At 35.9% G+C, this 18,470-nt stretch overlaps 1 protein-coding gene across 1 annotated transcript; it reads right to left on the bottom strand.

The window, feature by feature from the left end:
- Positions 1-1,339: 1,339 nt before the first annotated feature.
- On the bottom strand, positions 1,340-17,504 carry LOC113114252 (mothers against decapentaplegic homolog 5-like). Its single transcript, XM_026281121.1, has 7 exons — positions 17,351-17,504; positions 10,620-11,373; positions 8,981-9,238; positions 6,264-6,377; positions 5,063-5,284; positions 2,152-2,408; positions 1,340-2,060 (listed from the first exon to the last, which is right to left on the bottom strand). Exons 2-7 carry the CDS (start codon positions 11,020-11,022, stop codon positions 1,917-1,919), a joined length of 1,398 nt encoding a protein of 465 aa, XP_026136906.1. The 5' UTR covers positions 11,023-11,373; positions 17,351-17,504; the 3' UTR covers positions 1,340-1,916.
- Positions 17,505-18,470: the final 966 nt, after the last annotated feature.

Here is an 18,470-nt window from a genome sequence, read left to right as displayed (position 1 = left end):
TATATTTTTTATAAAAAATATACGTATTTTTACATAAAAATAAATATGCAATGCTAATTTATTACAAATTAGTTTAATTTCCATATTTACATTTTACAGCTTTCTTTTTTTTTCTAATATACTTTTTATGTATTAGTGAATTTCTGCCTTTAAAACAGACTTATTCCCCCACGTTTACATTTATTAAACTAAATTTAGCAAATAAAAGTAACAGATTCATACCCCTTATGTTAAGACAGGGCCTAAGTGTCATAAAATACAGTTGAAAGCTGGATGGATGATAGATAGACAGACAGACAGATAGATAGATAGAAACAGATGGATGGATTGATAGATAGAAACAGATAGATAGATGGAGGGATGATAGACAGACAGTTAGATAGAAACAGATAGATAGATGGAGGGATGATAGACAGACAGATAGAAACAAATAGATGGATGATAGATAAACAGACAGATAGATAGATAGATGAATCTTGGTTGATAGTATTTGTACGTCTTTATAAAAATGAAAAACCAACTATTTCAGATGTGTGAATAAAAAGTGATCATACAATGAAACCTGAAACAAGAAATGTTTAACTACAGGTCTCTGTTTGTCAGATATTAGTGTGAGAGCGCAGTATTGAGGGCAATCATGCTCAGGTTACATAATTGATTTTTTTTTTTTTTTTTTACTTTTTTGATTGAAAAGTAAATACCTTAATACAACGTGCAGTCCATCCAGACGTTATTGCATTTTTAATGGTTATTATTATGGATAAACTGTCTGGTATCACCCCTAAAATTGACACGGATGTCTACACTTCTCACTTCTGTATTTAGAAAGTATTTTGGTCTGATCATTCTCACGTGAACAGACAGAGAGATACAGCAGGGTCACAAATCTGACAAAGTCTATTCCATTCTAAACAGAATGGCTTTAATGTGGTCGAAATTAACGTTTTCAAATTCAAACTTCTGTTTTAGATCCTAGAACGCATATCGTTTTGATGTGAACAGAAACAAACATGAATGTTACAGATTTTCACAGAAACTTGCACTAAAAATAGTCCATGTCTTGACCAGTAGAGGGAACCAGATAACAGACATCAAAGACCAGTTTAGTCTCCATGAGCACTGATTCCACTTCAAGAATCTGTTTGTATAAAACAAGTACAATCATGCAACACAAATGAAAGCTACTTCACTATGCACTTTTAGGTTTTCTATGTTGGAGAAAACCGAGACACATGCAATGACATATTGTTCTAGCCAACAGCTGTGGATTTAAAAGTTAAAAGTCTCTGTCCATAAGGCTCACACATTTTGTTTGTCATCATAAAACAAATGAGCACAATTTTTCAGATAAAAGAACTTTATTTAAAAGCAGTAATTTTGATTTGCCTTAAGGCAACAGATGCTATAAAAAGGAAACATTTGTAATGAGTCAGTTAACAGTAAACATATAAAGGAAAATATGCCTTGTGAATAACAGGGATTAGACAGCATAGAAATTTAAAAGATTCTCATAGAACTAGAAAATTACCATTATCAACTGGTGTAAAGTGAAGTAGAGATGCATGAAAGCATGTCAGTTTCATCTACTAGATTACCTACAGTTAGAGAAAGTCATTCATACAAGCATCATTTTAAAACAATTGTATGCAAAAAAACAAATAAACAAACAAACAAAGGCAATTGCTAAAGCAGTAGTTAGTCCATTTTGTGTCACTGCCTAGAATTTTCCTCGGCTAGATGTGCTTGTAGCCCAAGTTCATTCTTCTGGTTCTGACTGCCGCAGGATCCGGTCGCCCTTCTGCAGGTAGTGTAAACAGTTCACCCCTTAAGATCTCCTTTTCTTTCAAAAGTGAAGATAAAAAAATTATAATAATAAAAAAAAATTTAAGATCCTCCCAGCCCAGCAGGGCCCATCATTATGAGACCGAAGAGATGGGGTTCAGAGGAGAACCCATTTGTGTAAGGACTTTATCCAGCCATTGGAGGGGACCGTGAAGATGCACTTCTATCCAGCAAGGGGTGCTTGTAACATCTTGTCTGTGATACTCCGCGCCCCAACCCTTAAAAAAAAAAAAAAAAAAAAAAGTAAATTATTGTAAGAGGTTGGTAAATAACCATCTGTAAACTGCTCATCAGTGGTGAAACTCGTACCTTAACAAAGCTCATGCGGATGGTGCACATCTTGGTGAGCTCGTAGACGGCCTCGAATCCGTGGTTGACCGACTGAGCGAGCAGCTGAGCAAATTCTTGGTTGTTGAAGATCTTGAGGCTGCAGCCGCTGGGGATTTTACAGACGGTTGTGGGGTGGAAGCCATGATGGTAGTTACAGTTTCGACTCTGGACAAAAATGCTGGTGTCACTCAGACACTCTGCATACACTTCTCCTCCAACGTAATACAGGTGGACACCTGAGGAAGAAGAGATCGTCGTAAATGTGCTTCAGAAATATTCTATTATAGAGTAAAATGCTAAATAATTAACATTTGGCTTCATAAAAATTCTGTGCAAGATTAGAAAAAGATGGTCTTCCTGTGATTTATTTCAATAGTGAATCATAATACAGTCCAACAGTGATCCACCATTGTAAACAAACATGTTCACTTTGAGAAAATGTGTGACCCTGGAGCACAAAAGCAGTCTTAAGTCTCTGGGATATATTTTTAGCAATAGCTTAAAAACCATTGTATAGGTAAAAAATGATAAGATTTTTCTTTTATGCCAAAAATCATTAGGATGTTAAGATCATGTTCCATGAAGATATTTAGTAAATTCCCTACTGTAAATGTATCAAAACTAAATTTTTGATTAGTAACAAGCCTTCATAAGAATTAATCTGGACAACTTTAAGGGTGATTTTCTCAGTATTTGTATTTTAAATTGTTGTACATCGGCCAAATATCGTCTGATCATAACAAACCATACATCAATGGAAAGCTTATTTATTCAGCTTTCAGATTATATATAAATCTAAATTGTGAAAAATGAAAACCTAATACTGGTTTTGTGGTCCAGGGTCACATTTAACTTTTTAGGTGTGGAGATGATTCATTGCTAATCATTGTAATATTAACACAATTGTCTCTATTACTAAACCAGATCATGCCAACATGAATCATCTAAAAACTGATGGGAAAAAGTGCCTTGCTTTTAAAAGCCCATGCACACAGAGGACAAAAACTATAATTTTTATTATAAAATGCAATGATAAATCGATTGTATGACAATAGGGAAGTCTACATCACATCTATAACCAGAGGAACAATATCTTTCAAATCACTTTCAAAACTATTTTTATCCATCTGAAAGCTAAAAACAATCCGAATCCACCCAAATTTAAAGATCACAAGCATTTAAATTGGCAAAAACTATTTTATAAAAAAATATTTTTTTTTATAACAGCATATATTACACCATTAGACCATTATTTTCAGATGGTGTGCATGCCATATAGTTATCAGTACAGTTATCTTTTTTTGGTGTGAACGGGCCCTAAACAGGGTTAAGGTTGACATTATTGGTCTTCTTGCTGACAAACCTTTGCCACTGGGTTATTTTAGTATTATTTATACACTATTATACTTTTTAATAATATTCTGAATAACTTATTTTTATATATTTAGTTATTTTTTACTTACATTTTAGTTTACTTTTTTGTATTTTTATTAATGAATTTTGTAAAAAATATTTTTAAATGTTTGAATTTTTTTCAAGTTTAGATAAGTTGAGTTAGTAATTCTAGAATTTCAACCTCAGTTACTTGACAAGGCAACATTTCTAATGTTTGTTTAGTTTTTCCACCTAATGTTTAACGTAATAGTTGTCTATATATATATATATATATATATATATATATATATATATATATATATATATATATATATATATATATATATATATATATATATATATATATATATATATATAAGAAAAAAAAGAAACAAAGTCAAAACCTTTAGTTAAAGGGTTAGTTCACAGAAAACTCATAATTATGTCATTAATGACTCACCCTCATGTCGTTCCAAACCCGTGAGACATCCATTATTCAGGACACAGTTTAGAAAGGTAAGAAAAACAAAATCAAAGAAGTCCATGTGACATCAAAGGGTCAGTTAGAATATTTTGAAGCATCGAAAATACATTTTGGTCCAAAAATATCAAAAACTACGACTTTCAGCATTTTCTTCTCTTCCGTGTCTGTTGTAAGACAGTTCAAAACAAAGCAGTTTGTGATATCCGGTTCGCGAACAAATCATTCGATGTAATCGGATCTTTTTGAACCAATTCACCAAATTGAACACAAATCGTTTTAAACTGTTCGCTATCGTTATCTGGCTCGGCTCGGTGTTCATCTTCAGTTCTCTCTTCACAGCAGTTCAGTCAGTGTACTGTTTGAGTAAATGCATTACTCTGGGATATTGGTTTGTTTGAACTCAGAGGGAGTGTTAGCCACATTAAAAAAGTGAACAGCTTAAGTCATTTTTGGATTAATGAGTATTGGAGACGCGAACCGTTTAAAACGATTCAGTTCGATTTAGTGAATTGGTTCAAAAAGATCCAGTTACATCGAATTATTCGTTCGTGAACCGGATATCACAAACTGCTTTGTTTGTTACTCTTTCTCTCTCAACAGACACGGAAGAGAAGAAAATGCTGAAAGTCGTAGTGTTTGATATTTTTGGACCAAAATGTATTTTCGATGCTTCAAAATATTCTAACTGATCCTCTGATGTCACATGGACTACTTTGATGATGTTTTTCTTACATTCCTGGACATGGAAAGTATACTGTACACACAGTTTCAATGGAGGGACTGAGAGCTCTCGGACTAAATCTAAAATATCTTAAACTGTGTCCCAAATATAAACAGAGGGTTCACGGGTTTGAAACGACATGAGGGTGAGTTATTAATGACATAATTATGATTTTTCGATGAACTAACCCTTGAATGATAAGATCACTGCTGTGCAGAAGGTTAAAGTCACCTCCCACTGGGTTTCCAGGACTGAGTGACAAAGCACAGTTGTGTGTACAAGATCTTCGTGCATAATAACATTATGCATACCTTTGCCAATGTGGCGACGAGTGTTTTCAATAGTGGAGTTGCGATTGACGTTGGAGAGCAGGCCCAGGCAGAAGCGGTTCTTGTTGTTGGATGGGTCAGTGAATCCATCAACTAGCACGCTGGTGGAGGAAGCGTGGTAAGCCTCTCCCACACGATTATTCAACTCATAGTACACAATAGAGCACCAGTGACTGGGCTCCTCATACTCCACTGGCTGCACATCTGAAAGAGGAAAATAAAACAAGACCTTGAGCCGAAGCCATCTATTGTTTCTACTTGCTCAGATGCTTCACCACATCAGCTAGATAAACCTTATGGAGAGATTAGAGGGGGATACCGGGCCAAAAGGATTTAAAGATCACAACAGGCAATGTGTTAGAAATTCAGAGGGTGTTACTGTGACTTTGCCTTAAAAAAAAATTGCAAGAGCTTTCTCAGTGTTGTGACCTCTAATCGGACTGTCTGGCTTGACCCAATTGCCATGCACAGGTTTTATTTCGGTCTGCCGCAAAACAAACTTGTGTTTTCAAAGTACCAGGTTACTACAATGAAAACTTCTGATGAAAAACTAGTCATTTCAATTGATTTGTACAAAGAGTGAACTGTTGTTGGTCATTTTATTACACTGATTTTTAGTCCTGGGTTTTCAAAATTTGATTTCTTGACTTAAATGGGTTCTCATTTTGATGAACCAATATCAATTCTTAAATATTAAGAGCGATATTTTAGTCAGTGCTGTTTTCTGTTAACAATTTGTAGCATGCCTGTCGTGCACCGGTTGCAATGAGCTTTGCATTGTTTTACTTTTATATCAAGCTTTCAATTTAATTTGTGAATTTAAATCACAAAATTCAAAACACACTTTAATATGCTGTGATAAATCACTCCACAGATAAATGTGTGTTAATTACTATATTTAAAAATAAAAATCGCAAGATTTTGGACTGTTGTGAATTTTAACCTCTTATATTTCATTCCCTGTTTAAATGGGTGGCTTTATGGCTGTAATAAAGTCTGTTTCTGCAAGGCCATTGTCAATATAGGTCAATATTACTTCAATGAAACATGCCATAAACAGACATACATGCATACTTCTGTAATGAACAAGCTACATGACAAAATACTCAGATTTGATGGAGTTTTTATGTTCTTTGTCATCACACCTGGATCACTTCTGAATAGGACGTTAATAGTTTCTTACCCCCTCTGGGCATATTCTGAGGAACCATGCTAGTGCTGCCAGTCTCCATGGACTGAGACCCGTCCTGTCCCATCTGTTCATCTGGAGGCATGTAGGCAGGAGGAGGGGTATCAGCTGGTAAAGAGACACCACAGTGAGATAGCAGTCAGACAATGAGGCCTGCTGCAAACATATGGGCTACCACTGCAATCCTCTGGAGCCTGAATTCTGATGATTCTTTACAGGAAGCTGCTTTGCATCTTATGGAAACCTTTTAGTGTCAGATTTCATGAATCCCTTACATCAAACATCCACCTCTGTACAATACAGTTATTCATGATGTGGAAACAGCTATTTAAAGCAGGCTTCTTTTCTTTTCCTTTTTTTGACAGTATAATCTGGGCTAGTTTATGTGTCAGGGATGAGTATTATTTGGACACATATATTGCTTTAGTACTTTAGTTTTTGGTACTTTAAAGTACCATATTTTTCAGACTATAAGTCGCACCTAAGTATAAGTCGCATCAGTCCAAAAATCGCGCCCTCTCGCGGCTGAAGACGGTAATGTTTTCACTTGGTTCATGTCAAATTCATTTTGATAAGTAAGTCGCACCTGACTAAAAGTCGCAGGACCAGCCAAACTATGAAAAAAGTGTGAATTATAGTCCGGGAAATACGGTATCTGTTTCACCACTAATAAGCAAACAGAACAGCAAAATATATTTGAACGCAATCTCTTCCGTTAACAGTTTATGGCTAATAACAAAATAAAAATAAAATAAAAATAAAAGCACCTCTGGCTCTGAAAAAAAAAAAAAAATTGGTGAAAGACATTATCTAATGCAAGAAGTATTTAAAAAAAGCTAATTAAGTTAAAATTCAATGAAGGCAAAGGAGAAGAGCGTTGTCAGATTGCTTGTCTGGTGTATCAGTCATAAAAGATGAGTTTTTTTATTGAACAATGGAACTAAATTATGCTGTTTTTCTTTTGGAATCTGAATGAATCATTATCATCACGAAAGTCTGGGGTTGGTAAGATTTAATGTTTTTGAAAAATGATTGCAAAGGCTGCAGTTATTTGATCAAAAAGTTACATTTTGTTACAGTATTATTGTATAATATTATAACAACTTACTGTTTTTATGAATACATTAACAATTGTAATTTATTTCTGTGATTGCAATATTGAATTTTAAGCATTTTATTTAATAATTATCGATGTTGAAAACAGTCGTGCTGCTTTATATTTTCATTTAGTAATTTAGCAGAAGCTTTAATTTGTTGTGGAAACTGCAGTACATTTTTTCAGGATTGTTTGACTAAAAAGGAAATAAAAATCTATTGTAAAATTATTAACATCTTTACGGTCATTTTTGAAAATTTTTATCCATCCTTGCTGAATAAAAGTGTCAAACTTTATCATGGTAGTGTTTAAATATTAAATTGTTGATGCTGTTGGCACTGCACTAGTGATTAGCCAACACAAAAAAGCAGTTATTCTTTCACAATGTAAATGTCAAAGCTTCAAGTGCTTTCCATCACTTTAATCACTGAGGCAGATCTGAAGCTGTGATGAATCAAGCAATTTCTATGAATAAAACCAGCTTTAGTTCTAACCCACAGCGCTATAAAACATTTGCTGTGCTTCTGCCTGAGTGCACCCAGCCTACAGATGCAGGCATCAGCAAATCACTCGATACAGAATAGAGGGAGCGCGGGCCGGTGCCAAGTGATGGGCACCCAGCAGCAGGACTGAAGTCACCAGGCTTTAGTGTGCTGCTTAGCTGGCATTTCCATTGTTTACAGACAGCAATTGCCACTGCACAACTCACCGTCATATCACAGGTTTATCATTCAGCGTCACACATCCGTTTGCAATCGCAGCAGCAAAGAAAATCAACACATCAGTTTGCCACTGGCAAAAACATCCCAAAAGATCTATCAATATTATGAGTGGTAGAGCTGCACGATTCTGGATAAATTGAGAATCACGATTTTTGTGCGTCTCAAATAGAGATCAAGATACTGCAAAGATTCTCACGAGATACTGAATTAAACAAAATAATGTATAACAAAATGTTATTGCTAAGGGTTTAATAAATGTTAATGAGTTATTAAATGATTTAATGTATATGCATTTACAATATAATATTTAATACAAACATTTTTTATATTAAAATAAAAAATAAAAAAATTATTAAGTGGTTTGAATGAATGATTCAATGACTCACTCATAAATACTTAACTTGTTTCATTACTGGATGAATCAGTGTTTTTAAACAAACCTCTCGAATGAATGACTCAGTGACAAATACATATTCAAAAGCCACTTTTTGCCACCTCGTATCGAAACAATGTAACCAACACAAATGTTAAAGCGCCAATTACTTTCAAAAGGGCATTTGCTCAATTTTGAATGCTATCATAGACAACAAAGTTTATATCTGTACTATAAATTTTCATCCCAGTATTTCTGTGATAATATAAATGCAAGACAAAAATAATACTGTGTAGTTGGAAAAGATTATTTGTGAAGCTGTTTCTTATCTAAACATGCTCTCTCTGTGTGAGCAGCAAAGCAAACACAGATTTGAATTTTCCGATATAATTTTTCCAAAGGTTTAATAGACACGGGTGAATCGTCATCATTTAAAAATGGGATGGCATGGGTGTTTGAATCGAGGTTGTGATCTTTTAAGGATTAATCGTGCAGCTCTAACGAGAGGTGTTGTGTGTACCTGGCAGCTGGAAGGGGCTGGATGGCCCAGAGCTTGCAGGAGAGTTGGGGTAGGTGCCGCTGCTGGCGGGAGACGGAGGGTAAGGCGAGTTTGGAGAGATGGGGAAGGAGCTTCCTCCGCTGTGCTGCTGGAAGGACTCTGGGAAGGTGGCGTTGAGAGGCATGTGAGGCTCATTGTGACTCAGGTTGCGAAACTGCACCAGCAGACTGTGCTGAGGATTGAACTCGCTGTGTCGTGGCACCAACACCGGAGGAAGCACTGAGAAAAGATAACAGGATTTTAAACATGATTCTGATTTTTATATTCATGGCAGAAAAATCCTGCATCCTTAACATCTTTGTGGTGATTGGCCGACTCTGGCTCCAAGGTAATATGGCTAAGGCACTACAGATCAGTTTTCCGGCTTCAACAGAAATGTGTTTTCTCTCCTGAGAGACATGTGATATCTGCCCTTGAAAATCTAAATACAATGCACATCTCAATCGAAGCAGAGGGCAACAGAGGTTACGGAGATCAGAAGGCCTCTTGGGGGAAGGTATATCTGACAAGTCAACACGGTCTATACTGCTGGATATGCAGAGGAAATTATAGGCCACATATCCTCACAGGGGACATGTGTTTACCAATCCACTGTTATTTTGTCTGTTTTTGTTTGCTGGCCATCAACAACAGCTTATCGGAAGAACACTGCGCTTGCAGAGAAATGAAATCAGCCGATTAGGATTTAATATGTGTGAATGATCAAATGAGTTTTAACATGATTCAACAAAAAAGATTAAACTGCTAAGACTGGTGATATACTGGTTGAAAAAAAAAAACACTACACATTTGAAAATTTGGGGATTTGGAGATTCTTTGTTGAAAAATGTACACAGTTATAGTCAAGAATAAATAAAATTTCAAGTGAAAATGATATGAAATTCAGCCAAGTATGGTGACCCATACTCAGAATTCGTGCTCTGCATTTAACCCATCAAAGTGCACACACACAGCCGTGAACGCACACCTGAAGCAGTGGGTGTGTAAAATGTAATTTTAAAATATATTATTAAACATTTTAAATAGTAATAAGATTTCATAATATCACTGTTTTTACTGTATTTGATCAAATAAATGCAGCTTTAGTGAACATAAGATATTAACAAAAAATACCAACAAATTAGAAACAGTAGCGTACAAGGTGTTATTTTAATATTACTGAAATACTGCTACTGTTTTACAATTAATTGTGTATTTTACATTTTATTTTAATTTTAGTAATTTTTATGCAGTTTTTATTATTATTATGCATTTTTAAATATGTCTATATTATTATTTTTATTTTAGTTTGAATTATTTCAGTAATTTTAGTACATCAAATAAATAAATAATTAATAAATAAATAATAAAATGAGAAATGTTGCTTTGGCAACTAGCCAAAATAAAATACAGGTTTTTAAAATTATTATTATTTTTTTATTCCTGGTCTTGTTTATTTCATTTCAAGTAACAAAAATGCTTTTATAGTTTTCACTTTAATTACCCTGTAGTGTTCTTTTATCACTTATCCATAAATGTGCCAAGAAAATTCGTAATATGAAAAACATTTGTTGTAAATAATCTGTCATGAGAAGTAAAATAAACATCAGTATTGACTTACCAGGACTTTCAACTCGTTTGTAGTGATATGGGTTGATACACACTTCTTTCTGTTTGGAACCGAACGGATACTCGCACACCTCGAGGGGTTTGAGCTCGTGATGGGACTGCAGGTCAGGCCAGCGCCACACGCGGCAGTAGATGACGTGAGGCAGGCCCTTCCTGTGGGACACCTGCAGCCGCCCGTCCAGCGACCGTGGGATGGTCACACATTTACTGGGCTGTCCGGGACTGCTTAGGGCCTTCTCCAAGTCCTCCATGGCGCCCTTTTTCTTCTTCAGCTTCTTCACCAGGGCGTCCACAGCCTTTTCCGCCCATTTTTCCTCCTCGTCGCCCTGCTTCCAGCCCAGCAACCGCTTCACCGCCGGGCTGGTGAAGGAGAACAGACTGGACATGGAGGTCATAGTGCTGGGCTGCACCAGGAAGCAGGATCTGAAGCGCTCTCGGCCTGCAGTGTGTCAGGAAGACGATTAAGTGTGTGTTTGTGTATGTGGGGGGGGGGTAGGGGAGTAGACGAGATTAGCCTTGCACGGCCAAGGACAGGAAGTCGAGGCAGGACACAGCTGCTGATGCTCAGGGTTCAGGAAGGCCTGCAGTGAAGGGGGTGAAACTGGGTCACAACCACTCCGAGAATTAGTGTAAAGGGCAATTGAGAAATTAAAGCTTAAAACAACGACGAGATGACTATTAGATATTAGACTAATCCATGCCAGAAACTGGTTGCGGTCAGAGGCTGACACATCGAGAAAGGGCACCTGCAACAAAAAGAGAAACTGACATCAGTTTGGAAATAACATGCATGTATACAATTCATAATGATGACAAAGATCACATGGACTGTATATCTCCTATAGGGCTCCACGATGTGTCGTTTAAGCATCGATATCGCGATGTACGAATCCATGAAAGTCACATCGCAGGATGTGCGATGTAGGCTGTCGTAGTTGATCTGTTATTCATTAACTGTACAGGCCAGCTGCACAGCTTAACCATCATAGAGTGAAAGTTTATCATTTGCATGTGTTTTTAAGTCCTGTCAGTTTAACAGGGTAGAGAGAGAGAGAGCGAGACCCGGCCGCACGCTCACCATCTTCAAACACAGGATGATGTATGGTTTGTTAGGACAGGACAATATTTGGCAGAGATATAACTATTTGAAAAAAAAAAAAGAATAATAATCTAAATAGAGAAAATCAATTAATATAGGTTTCCTTTGAAGAACCTAAGAGGTAGCCTAATTTTAAAAGTTTAGTTTTCTATACCTAAACTTTTTTTTTTACTTAAAACATCATAGGCATTTTTATACAGAATACGCATACTTCATTTGAAAAATCATATAAATTCACTTCAACATTCTTAAAATTGTGGAATTCTAAAATTATAATTACTTTTTCTACTTATTTTAATCTTTGAACAGTCCCAGATTCTGCACATAAAAAAAAAAAAAAGTTTTGAGAACAAAACTGATATTACAGCAGATGTGGAAACCCATCAGCTATATGACAGTGCCTTGAGTATTGTTGTGGATAATGGGAAGCATGAGAGTCAAAAAGGTCGGAAAGCATTGATGTAAAATACATAACATTCCTCATGCACTCACACAAAAAAAAAAAAAAAAATCCATAGCCCTTATGCGTGACAAACAGTTACACTAAAGCCATTAAGCTCTTAACAGTGCTGAAAAACAGGCTAAAATTGTATTCCTACTGAGTCTTTAAGTAGTATAATTAGAATACTTATAGGTTTTGGTAACAAGTGACCAATCATTTAAACCAGTATATCAGTGAACACAATGACAATTTTAGGCATCTAAAAATTAAATAAATAAAATACATAAAAACACTGTCTCAAGAAAGTTCACAAAAATCACTACGGCCTAATCAGTTATAAAAACCACACACACTTACGCACACATCTGAGGTCTTGGAGATAACTGTTAGGATGTACCCATTTTCCATGTATTATGGTGTACTACAACAGACTCATTGTGTTGGATCTGTAAGCAACAGCCTCCCGCTGCCCCACCCAGGGAGCTCCCAGAGCAAGACCAGCGAAGCACAGCACAGCTGCTGAACAAGTTGCAAGAGTAACCAGGACAGAAAGGATATAAGACCTCTGAGAGGCACTTCCTGTAGCCACATCCCTTCCCCTTGACCTCTTCAGCTGCCAAACATCAGCCCATTGGCTCTTCTGGAAAAATCTTACTATTCAAAGCACTTCCCACACCCAGACCACTACGGTGTTTGTCCTGTCAAACCACACCATGCTTTATGTAAAATGAGAATGATGGAACAGTAATCATTGTCAGTCAAAGGTGCAGTTAAGACGGGCAGCCAGACATCTCCACACAGTAAGTGAAGTAGGTCATCTCCTCTCACTCCACTGTCAGCACAACAGAGTTTCCCCAATATTGTTCAGACCCTGTGTGTGTACAGGCACATATATACAACGGAAGCAGGAGCAAATCAAACCAGCCCTGACATTAATAGCACAAGCTGCAATTGACATATCATTGCCTTCCACCAGGAGTACAGATTTAATTTTGCAGTTCATCATATGAATTAAAGGTAATGTTAGGAGTTCAATATACACTGCTGTTCAAATGTTAGGAGTTGCTAAGATATTCTGTTCCCCTTTTTAGTTTCTTATGCTCACCAAGGATGCATTTTTTTAATCAAAAATACAATGAAATCAATAATATGAAATATTATTTGCAATTTCAAATATTAAAAAAAAAAACTTCAAAAAGTAATTTATTCACGTGACTCAAAGCTGAATTTTAAGCATCATTACTCCATCCTCCAGAAATCATTCTAATTTGCAGTTAACTACTAATGCTGAAAATAGTTGTGCTGCCTAATATTGTTGCAGAAATTAATCTTTTTTTTTAGGTTTCTTTGATTAAAGATTCAAAAGAACAGCATTTATTTGAAATCGAAGTCAGTGTAATGTGATAATTCATAATTGATCCATTTAATGCATCTTTGCTAAATAAAAGTGCAAATAATTTTTTTTTTTAATGAGTGTAAATTTAGCTCCATTGACAACTTCGTTTGGAAAAATCTACTAGTCTTTCAAAAATAGCAGTAATATTAAACATGCATTAACAAGTTTATGGAGATATGCACTTGAACGGTAAAAAAATGCAAAAAGCATTAAAATGCATTTAGTAATTTTTCTTTTTTAAGTTTGCATTAAAAAAAAAAAACCAGTATGTGTCAAATGTCTTTAAGATTGGAGAAGTTACCCGTCACGGTCACTGCCCCAAAAACAAAAAAATCTATTTACTGTGGAAAACGTACCCGCATTTCACTGGGGACGGGTGTCAACTTCATACAGTTTGTCACTGATGAAATTCCTGTTTTTCAATACTGTATGTAAAAAGTCCTGTTCTTGGATCCTCACACATACCATGCCAAAGTTACATGACTATGATTTACAAAATATGAATGCGTCGAAACAATGTTCAGTATATTTAAAAAAAACTGAGTGAAAAGTATTTTATGTGCTACTCAACACTACCCACCAATCCTGTCAATAGAGGACAACTTGAATTGAAACTCACCATTACTTTAGACTGCTCTATTCTGATCAATCACTAACAGGGTGAATGGTAAAAAAACAAATTAAGCCAGAGATTGATTTCCTGAAATCTTCCTGTGATTATGTTCGGCACACACCAAACACCTTGCTTATCAGCAGTGAAAAGTAATCAGCTTGTAACCAGCACACTCTGCCTTGATTGCTGAGAGACCGGTGATAGCGAAGCTTTAACAATAGGAAGTACAGGACTCAGATCAGCAATATAGAAGCTCAATACACAAACACACACTTCCCTGCTCCATATCTCCATCCTGCCGCTACACTCAGATACACCATTTGCAAACTGAGAAGCACAGAAAAGCATTACTCGTATTGATTTTTCTAGGAGTCACAAAAGCCTCCCACTTAAAGCTTTTACTCTTTCTATGCTCTTATTTCATGGGGAGAACGACATTTTGCTTTAAAAGTGAAGAAGAAATGTTTGACGTGAGGCTAATATGCCCATAAAATGAAAATTGACAGTCATCTGTTTCATCCCAAATAATTAAAATAACATTAAGATGCTGACCACAACCACAACATGATTATCAGAAGATGTGCATCTTGATGCTGCTTTATAATTATGATATACATTCAAGAGCAATGCCATTTGCAAAATTACACATGAAATCAGCTTTCTAAATCATAAGGGAGTCACATTTTGACACTAATAGAGTTCCAGACCAAGGAAGAGGTGCTTTTATTCCTTGCTGGATCAATTGATTTATTACAAGGACTGTCCTGCAGCCGCAATGCCTCTAGTGGGCTTCAACCCATGCATTATCCTTAAAATCAAATTACGCATGCAATTAGGTATAATAGCCAGATTGAAAAAGCCATCTAACATTTCAGTGACATTTAAGAGCACGACAGATGTAAGACAGCCTTACAATTTTATCAGTTTGAATTTGATCAGAAAAATATGGCTTTCTTAAAAGCACCGAACAAGATCTCTTTTTCTAAATAAAAAGGAGAGCCGTCACACCCATCCAAGACAAAGATGCAGTCGTTCAGAGGGGGGCTGTTTAATTGCTTGACACCATCCAGTCTCTCCATCCCTGGAGCCTTACATCATCGACACAAATAGAGATAGATCCTCTTTATGCTGCACATAAACAATTACCACCCCATTGTTCTCCATGCCTGAAATACTACAAAGAAAAACAGGTTTCTGAAGGTATACATCTGCAACATTCATTTTAATCAACATTATTCAGGACCAGATCATAGCTCAAGATCGACAACAGATGTGAACGCTCACATGAACATCTATGTGACAGATGTTACACGTTGGCAGATATTCAGAGGCTCTCAATGGAAACGAATTCGGCGATTGCAAAAATGCAAAGAAGAAACTTCAAACAACCAGTCCAGAAGCCAAATATGACTTACAGCTCCACCCATGAAAAAAATGTTTAATTGGAAAAAACATCTCATCAGTATGTTAAAAATCAAACTCTTGAAATCAACCAAATTTTGTATGTATCATCTATTTTTACTTCCAATGTTAGATCCACTATGTGAAAAATATGATTTTTTTTCATAGAAAATCAATAGATGCGGACTCATATTTCCTGTTATGTATATTTTTGATCTGGTTTGTAATGCTTACCAATGCAGACTTTTTTTAAATTTCTATTCTGCTTAAAAGAAATATCTCAAATATAAGACTACTGAAAAAGAACAGAGAGTTCAGCAGTATTGATGAGACAATAATTTATGCATCACCATTAAAGAAATAAAGCAATGCTACACTTTTATAAACCAGAATCTTCTAATGTAATGAATGAAAGCCAGTAACACGGTGATGCTGCTCATTGAAGGCACACCATCTCCTATAACATGTTACAAGCTGACTGTATCTAAACCTCCCCTTGGTCAAGGTCAAAAACAAGCCGATGTCTTTCAAATGTGTTTCTACAAAGAGCTGTAATATTATGATACTTAGGAAAATGCCATTAAATGTGCAGCATTTATCTATGTGCGCCAAGTAAAAATTGTGATTTTGAAGCTCTTTGTCTTTGTCTCAGACCACACACATCTTAATATATTTAGATCTTCAAAACATCTTTCTCCAAATGTTTCAAGGATGATCACATCTCAGAACGATTTGAGAAGGACACTAAAGATATTTCAAAAGACTGTTCAGCAGAAATGGTTGATATCAGCTTATCACATCACATGATTACTATCAAAAAGATGCTAAAATATAAACTTCACCCATCCGATAGGGACTTAACCATAAGAAAACATCTGTGAATGTGATTTGAACGAATATTACTGAAGACAATCTCGCTGACTGTCCAAAACCAAGTGAGCTACCCATCTAGACAGCATTTTGGACTTCACAGGCACGTTTAGAAAGTCCCAGCCAAGGCAGAACACCAGTTTTTAGATACTATAACGCCCCCAAAAATGCAGTCTGAGTGGGCAGCACACTACGTTAGGTTTTGAGACACAGCCAGTAAGACACGCCACGACACGCACATCTTTCCTCACAAGAATGTGATCAGACACTTTCTTTAACTATACACTAATTATTATTAAAGCAAGTCGTTGTTTATTTAATCCTCGCGGGGTTTTATGTGTAAACATGCGCGACTTCGCGTGAAATCATAAATATTTATTAGCTGAATAAACGAGGAGCGAAGCTAAGCTACGTTAGCCGCAACTTTGTGGGATTGAGTTCAAAACTGGGTCTTCGGTTTAAATTCAAGCCGCTTTTACTATAAAATGACGCGTTTTCAAAACTTTCAACGACATACTTGTGGATACATTCTTGTTACACTTGTTTTTCTGTGTTGTGTGTAAAACTTACTGCTAGCCGTGTCGCTACATAGCCAGTTAGCCGTTTAGATTTGCAGTTCGCGGTTTAACGTTAATTAAACCCAAATAACCGTTACAAGCTCAATATAACGGTCTATCCATTTCAAATAGTACTTTTATAAAATAAAACTATACTTCGTTCACGTGTTTCCCTCACATCATACGCACAGAAAGGAAAGATAGAAAAAAAAACAGCAAGGAAACTTTTTCATTCACTTCTCAACACCCCCCTGCGGAAAAGCCACCATCCCTGTTGGAATAAAGTTGATAAGTGACCACTGAACCGTTTTTATCGCCTATATGTATTATCATTAGATTACATACCTTTCATGAAGTAGTGTAGCGTCTGTCGACCTCTGCTCTGTTTTACAGACACCGACATGAAGGAGTTTTTTTTTTCTCCCTTTTTTCCTGCCTCTCTTTCCCTCGTCTATCAGTCCCTCCTGGCGTCAAACAGGCTGGAGGCGAATCACATTAGTGCATATCCATCCGCGCATTTGACAACCCACTACTCTTCTGAGCCTGCGGGTGCACTTGAGATAATCAAAGTATGACTGTGATAAATGAAGAATAGTATTGTATTATTATGTTAGTATTATGGCTTCTCTATAATGGCTGTAATATTAGAAGGCATTTACTAACAGTCAAATACTTGTTCTAATGAGATGGGGCCTATATATGGAGGTGGATGTAACTGTGATTCAATTAACTCTATATAATTTATTACATTACAATATTAGTGTTATATTATGTTATTAGTGTTCATTCGTTCTGACTTGCTATATCTGGCCCTGAATTTATTGCTCATTATTATTATTTAGTTGTTTCTGTTTTGCCTTTATTGAGATTTATGGATATTTTGCCACTGCGATTTTACTGGAAAAAACATAGTACTGGAGCACATAAAGATTGATATGAACATTTGTGCATACATAAAAACAGTTTCCAACAGACAGAAATCATTATTATATCTGATAACAAATATTATTATTAATAATAACATTAGTTCCTAAATAATAATTATGAATAATAATACAACTAAAAAATTTTTTTTTTCAAAATGCACAACCCTGCGATGCGTATGCAGCTGAATAAAATAGTCTATGTTGATGATTTAATCAGCTTTAACGATTTATTTTCATATATTTAGCCAGAAAAATATTCAAATGAACTTCTAACATTTTACATAACATTAGGCGCTATGCTTATTTATTATACGGTATCTATTTACGTGAATATCATCTGAAAAACAAACAGCCTAATTTGTGTACAGCACACACACGATCTGACTTGACACAAAGAGCAACCACAAAATACACTTAGAACTATAGTCTATGTAAAGGCGGAAGGATACAGCAGGTTGCCACTTTATACAACTACTGTCTTGAAGTTGTGCTACGGTCACGTGACGTCACGAAAGTTGGCTCCACTCTGTCTGGCTTTT

Source organism: Carassius auratus, chromosome 14 (assembly GCF_003368295.1).
Source record: "Carassius auratus strain Wakin chromosome 14, ASM336829v1, whole genome shotgun sequence".
NCBI lineage: Eukaryota > Metazoa > Chordata > Actinopteri > Cypriniformes > Cyprinidae > Carassius > Carassius auratus.
The sequence above is the reverse complement of the archived record's forward strand: the minus strand, read 5'-3'. Positions and strand labels throughout refer to the sequence as shown.

Coding starts and splice junctions, on each gene's coding strand:
- LOC113114252 (XM_026281121.1), bottom strand. CDS start 11,022: ATGACCTCCATGTCCAGTCTGTTCTCCTTCACCAGCCCGGCGGTGAAG. Junction 6,378..8,980: donor CAGCCCCTTCCAGCTGCCAG/GTACACACAACA, acceptor TCTCTTTACCAG/CTGATACCCCTCCTCCTGCC. Junction 5,285..6,263: donor TCAGAATATGCCCAGAGGGG/GTAAGAAACTAT, acceptor TTCCTCTTTCAG/ATGTGCAGCCAGTGGAGTAT.